At 47.1% G+C, this 6,000-nt stretch overlaps 1 protein-coding gene across 1 annotated transcript in view; it reads right to left on the minus strand.

Moving 5' to 3' along the window:
- Positions 1-6,000, minus strand: part of anos1b (anosmin 1b) — a 45,109-nt gene that overhangs the window by 2,396 nt on the left and 36,713 nt on the right. Inside the window, exons 9-13 of the mRNA XM_076278817.1 lie at positions 4,442-4,603; positions 3,430-3,527; positions 1,968-2,133; positions 1,090-1,355; positions 530-683 (exon numbers count right to left, since the gene is read on the minus strand). Coding sequence (XP_076134932.1) covers positions 531-683; positions 1,090-1,355; positions 1,968-2,133; positions 3,430-3,527; positions 4,442-4,603 — 845 coding nt within the window. The 3' untranslated portion in view covers position 530. The remainder of the gene's footprint in view (positions 1-529; positions 684-1,089; positions 1,356-1,967; positions 2,134-3,429; positions 3,528-4,441; positions 4,604-6,000) is intronic.

A 6,000-nucleotide genomic window follows, 5' to 3' on the forward strand; every position in this document is an offset into this window, starting at 1 on the left:
AGACTGGGCTTTGATGTGATTTTATTCATCATTCTGATCACTGCCGTAATGATGTTCTCATGTTTAGTGTTTTTCGGAGCTTTAAGGAGCCTTTTTTTGGTTGGCTCCAACGCTTGCAAGAATTATTAACCCCACTTACAGAGAGCCATTAAGCTTTACGGAAAGTCATTTAAGCCCAGCGCAAGCTCAAAGCAACGGCACTCTTTTGTAAACGAGATCAAAGTGACAGTGACCTCATCCGCTGAGGTAAGGTTGGCACCTCTCTCTGAAGCACCTTTGTCCCCTTAACCCCCCAAAACACACACACACACACACAACTTTCTGGTTTCTGGTTAGCATCACCTCGTCAGGATCAGAGCCTGAACCCACATTAAGGGGTGACCCCGTGGCCTTACTGTGGCATTGTTGGTGGTGGTCCCCATCTTAGTTACAGTACAACACACACACACACACGTTATGTATTTTTAGGTGTCGGTGTGAATTTTGTCAGCTTGTTCCCTGGCGGACGAGCGGGTGGCCACTGGCTTACCTCATAGTTGGGTGGCGGCGGCGGTGGCGGGGAGCTGTGGGGTGTGAAGCGTTCGGGCCACGGAGGGGCCGCTGCCCCCTGCTGACAGCACTTGGACCTGCACCTTGTACACGCTGTTGGACTGCAGTGCATCCACCGTGAACGAGAACTGGTCCTGGGGAAGGAGAAAAGACTAAGCGCAAGGCTGACGACTAGCTCAGATGCTACTGGGACACAACACATTCTGATGTCTCTGAAACTATAGTAACACGCCAATTTGGTGGACCCATGGTTTCCATGAACGCCTCGATCCAAATAGATTATATCATGCCAGAGAACGACACATGCTGTCCATTCTTTGGCTAAACTAAACATTATATCTGTCCCGAAACATGAGTCAATGCATAAATCTGAGGCCATGGGCCTTCGAATCTCACAGATAAAAAGACAGTTTGATGACAGACATGTACTGGGACAGCCAGAATCACACTGGCGGCTCGAATGGTGTCACTGTAAACACATGCGTTTTTCTTTCCTCTATGACAGATCTATTTCCCTCCCGTGCGAGCCCTGAGACTCACTGGAGGCAGGGTCTGGGTCTGGGAGACGGCCGCGTCTGTCGTGGCGGCGACGGCATCTCCACTGCTGCTGCTGCTGCTGCCGCCGGTGCCGTGGCTGCTTGAGACCCGCACCCAGGAGATTTGGAAGCCGGTGATGGCGGCTTGGCCCGGGGCCGCCTGGGACACCTGCCAGCTGAACATGCCCCGCAGTGAGCCGTTAACTGCCTGGAATTCCACGCTGAGCTTCTCCGGCCGGAGCTGTGTCTTCCTGACCACTGGGTGGTGGTCTAGGGTAAGGAACGCAAAAGATGGGAGAAGAGATTTTAAGTCCAATGTACACATATCAGATCATGCTAAAAGCTCTAGGGATGCACCGGTTGTGAAATTCTGGGTCGATACCGATAACTGATGACGACACACCGATGTGTTTTTGTTTGTTTGTTTACTGGGTTTTTGTTGTTAATAATACCCTAGTAGAGTGGAAACAAAAATATTCATAAAAGAAAATAACTTTCAGGCCTTCATAGCACAACATTTACCTTGTGCAGAATTGACTGAAAATAAATGATAAACATCAGCCACTGCCATCAGTAAGTGTCATATAAATCTGCTGACAGATGTATCAGTCCACAAGGCCGATCTTGGTCGATACCGATATTGACCGATATATCGTGCATCATTAAAAAGCTCCTACACAGAATCACTGAAAAGAAATAAATCAAATGTACAGTATGACTAGAACAACCATGACAGGATGTGAAAATCCATTCTGCTGCATAGATAACTGGTAGAGACAGTTGGTAGATGAATTCACTGTCAAACGTCATCCTCAGCATTCAAATACCAAATGTCACTTTGAAATGTCCTGTCTAAGGGGCCTTCACTGGGGATCCACTCACCGTCTCTGGCGCAGGGGATGAACTTCTTCCCTCTGCCTTTTAGGGACAAGCACTGCGGGGTGGTTACTGAGGTAACGGCCTCTGACCTCGGAGCCTCGGACAGGGGCATCACTGCCACACGGTACTTACATGCGAAGAGCAGGCCGGTGATCACAAAATGGGTTCCCTGAGGGCGGAGAGAACAATATGTTATTACACATCCCGCTTTGCTATTGAATGGCAGTATGGTTATATAATTTTATTTAGAATGACAAACTGTGGAAAAAGTGATAAATGTGGGTGTCAGCAGCTAGGAAACGCACTGTATAAACACCCCCGAAGTATATTAACAAACCAAAATGAAACAGGAGAAAGAAAACAAAAGATTGGATCAAACATTTACTTAAGCATTGCTAAACTGAAGTTAAATGAGGACCCAAGAGTGGGACTCTGATAAGATGCCTATTATCTTAATCTGGATTTATGTCTCGAGCAGACATCTCGGCTTTTCACACGGCTCTCATTATCCCCACTGTCACCAGGTGCAGGATTTGGACGCTCTCTTGGCTGTGCGCGCTTTTTCCATTCTATATATCAAGTCTGGGATGTCACATAAAACAGAAAGCACAATGAGATAGAAAAGAGACAAATGTGTGGTGTCTAACCCCTCCCTCCAAACACACAGCACGGCACGGCACAGCCAGACAAGGTCATTGCTGAGGCTAAATTGACTGCAGCTGGATAAGTGTTGATTACCTCTTCAATAACCCTGCTGTAATATAGGGGATTATGATGTTACTAGCCTAGCATGGGAGCGAGTTGCGCTGATGCCACAGAATTAGGTATAGAGGTGGAAAGTTGACCATCACTCCACCCTTGCTAATAAAGATAGCAGGATTGACCCCCGCAGATCTTAAACCTGTTTCCTATGGAACCCAAGGTTTTTTCATCTTTTTGCAAGAGGATTAGAGGGCCCTACTGGTCAGGCTGAACAATGACCTCTTTTCAACAAATTCTGCCCGCCAAATCGTCTCTAAAACCGCGCTACCGCAAACAATCTCGACACGGCACATTCCGATGTTTATTAAACAATATACAGTTTCTCCTCCTGCTTGTCCCCACACCCTAGTCCAAAACCGAATCTGCAGTGAACCCAGCGCTGTTCATATCCTCTAAATAATCAGGATCTCTCACCCGCTGATGTGAGGGCCTGCTAACTGCTCTGGAGCCTGTGGCTGTGCATAATTGCATTGGTTTGTCATCAGTTAAGCACATTCTACACTGAAATTGCATGGTTATGCAAAAATGAAAAGTCAGCATGTACAAATCAGCAAGGGGGTGCAGTATACTTGGTGGTATATAGCAGAAAAAAGCCTTTGGCATTTCCATTTCTGGGCCTTTCACAGTGTGGTGTAGGGCCTCCTTTGATCATATGTAATTTTCATGTTGTCACACACTTTAATGGTAGGCTATGTACCATTACCTGAACAGTGGCTTTTTTCTCCCTCTTTGTGACATTGTTGGTGCATACTTCTGGATACCATCTCAACAAATAAGAAGGGGTCTCTTTCTGGTCCTCTTCTACAAACACACAGGGGGACAAAAAACAGACATTAATGGATTTTAAAAACAAATCTGGGGCAATCACATCAGTCGGCCATCTCACATCTCCCCTGCCTCCTCTTCCTGTCCTGTTTCCCAGCAACATTGCATCTTTCATCGGATACCTCTCCCACTGAGCGCCAGGTTGAGTAGGAACAAAAAAAGAGCCCTGCGAGCCATCCCTGTTGCATCTGCTTCTCGTTTATGGGCCATATTGATATTATTAAATCTGTCTTCATGCTCTTTCTTTTTCGCCCCGCGCTGAGAGATAACAGTAAATCAGCCGCTTCCCCCCTCCCCTGTCTGAGGACGCTCTGCGGTCTGTGGCGAGGAGAGAGCCTGCTTTGATGGCCGTCGCGTCGCCAGAGAGTGCTCTTTAGAAAATGCTTGCCAGGCACGTTGAGAAAGATAAATAGATGCACTTTCTCCTCTCCTCTTCTTTTCTATGTTGTTTGCGGAGAGCACACGTTTTTTTTTCTCTCTGTGTTGGGAGTCTTTTACTTGTACACATGATCAAGTCAGTCATTTGGATCCTCTGATGGATGTCATAGCAAAAGCTCAGTGGCAAAATTGATAGCAAACGCACGGATGCAGAGTGTGTCCTGTGTGTAATGTCTAATGTGTGAAAGGCTGGAGAGTGGAGAGAATGCTGGAATGCTGCTCAGATGTTGCACACTACAGGGCCTCCGAAGCCTCTCCCTCCTCCCTCTGCCTCTCATCTCTCATCTCTCTTTCCTCTCTGACATTCCTTCTGACTCACATCTCTCTCCCTCCCCACCACTCTCCCCTCTCGGTCCCCCATCCCTCCTCTCTCCCTCCATTTTTTTTTTTTTTTTTTTTGGGGGGGGGGGGGATTATGCAGAGATGTTATCCAACACATGCAGTCCACTTGCCTTGGTGCCGGCTCTTCCAGAAGACCTTGACCTGCAGCTGGTTGTCGTGGTAGTGCGGGGCGGCTGCCTCCAGCCTCACGATGCTGGGCGAGGAGTGCGAGAGGGGCAGCTCGTTGGAGAACTCCCCAGTGAAGTGGCCCTGGCCTGGGGCTGTCGAGGAAGCTGAAACAGGGGGGCATGTGGAGGTTAGCAGGGTTGGGAAGTGAAATCGTAATGCCGGGAGTAAATTTCAACCTTCTGTGACCTTCAACCGACCCTCCAACCCCGAGCACTGTAAATATCTCTCTGGGCCATTTCGACCTTGCGAATTGTCGTAAACCTTTATTGCTCACATAATCATATTCAGAGTGACCATGAAAAATCAAAATGAGGCGTGTGTTTTTTTTCTTTCTCTTCCATTCCTTTGGCTTGGAGTCCAACTCATGCATGACTCAATGAAGTGCTGGCATCACACACTACAGACTGTGTGTATACGCATGGACCCAGATCAATACGGCAGTGCTTTATGAAGCGAGGCAGAGTGCACAGCCCTTATGGGGAATACACCAGGTGCTGATAAAAACGGGGAGGAAAAACTTGAGGATGTATAAAAACGGAGAGAGACAGAGAGAGAGAGAGAGAGAGAGAGAGAGGGAGGGAGAAAATAATTGGGGGTGAGTGGAAAACTGAGCTACAATTTTTTTAGATTTTTTTTATTTTATTTTATATTCACAGGGGGAAAAATGGCGGGATAGGTCTGTGCATTACTTAGTTAATCGTCCAAAGGGAACTAACCAAGGCCAAAACAACAGAACTTGGAGGTCCCAACCACTTTGCTCTCAAGACTCTTTGCTGTGTCTCTGGAATTAGTCTTGGCAGAATTAGTGGAAGATCTATATAGCCTAATTAAAAACAGCAGCAACAACAACAACAGAGGGGGAGAGAGAGAGAAAAAGAGAGAAACTGTGGACAGAGTGGAAAAAAAGGAAAACAAAATCCCTTCTCTCTCCAAGCGGACATGCCAAGGCATTCTGAGGGTGTGTGACAAACTGAAGGTTAACGACTGGCCTGGTGGGTGGTTTAAATCAGTCCCACAAAGACCACCACCCCCCCCCCCACCCCCCCCAGTGACCCAGCCCTCGCTGCAAGCCCCACAGAACGCTGATAATCAGAGCTGATACAAGGAATGCAGGAATTTGCTACTTTAGAAGACGTTAGCTCATTTCATCTCTCTCTCCACACACACACACATACACACACACACACACACACACACACAAATACTAACCTTGCAATGGGGAGTGGGGGGGGGGTCAGTAGGGGAAAAGAAGGACTTGGCCCAGCTGAGGTGCTAAAGCTTTACCTCGATCTTTAAAAATGCTTCTTTGACAATATTCCATTTGCCATTGAGCATTTGCAATGTAATTTAATGGCCTCCGCTGTTCTATTGATATTGATGGCCCAATTCTGTTTGTGGCAGACCCCCACATAAGGGATAAACGCATAGCGTTTATTTACTTCATGAAATCAACATTGAGGCTTGTTTTCTTAAACTTTCAAAGACCAAATAAATCATTCGA

The sequence above is a fragment of the Alosa pseudoharengus genome, unplaced genomic scaffold (genome assembly GCF_046254945.1).
Source record: "Alosa pseudoharengus isolate Yale_2024_CS ecotype anadromous, Long Island Sound unplaced genomic scaffold, YU_APseudo_1.1 YU_APseudo_1.1_scf_11, whole genome shotgun sequence".
NCBI classification, from domain to species: domain Eukaryota; kingdom Metazoa; phylum Chordata; class Actinopteri; order Clupeiformes; family Clupeidae; genus Alosa; species Alosa pseudoharengus.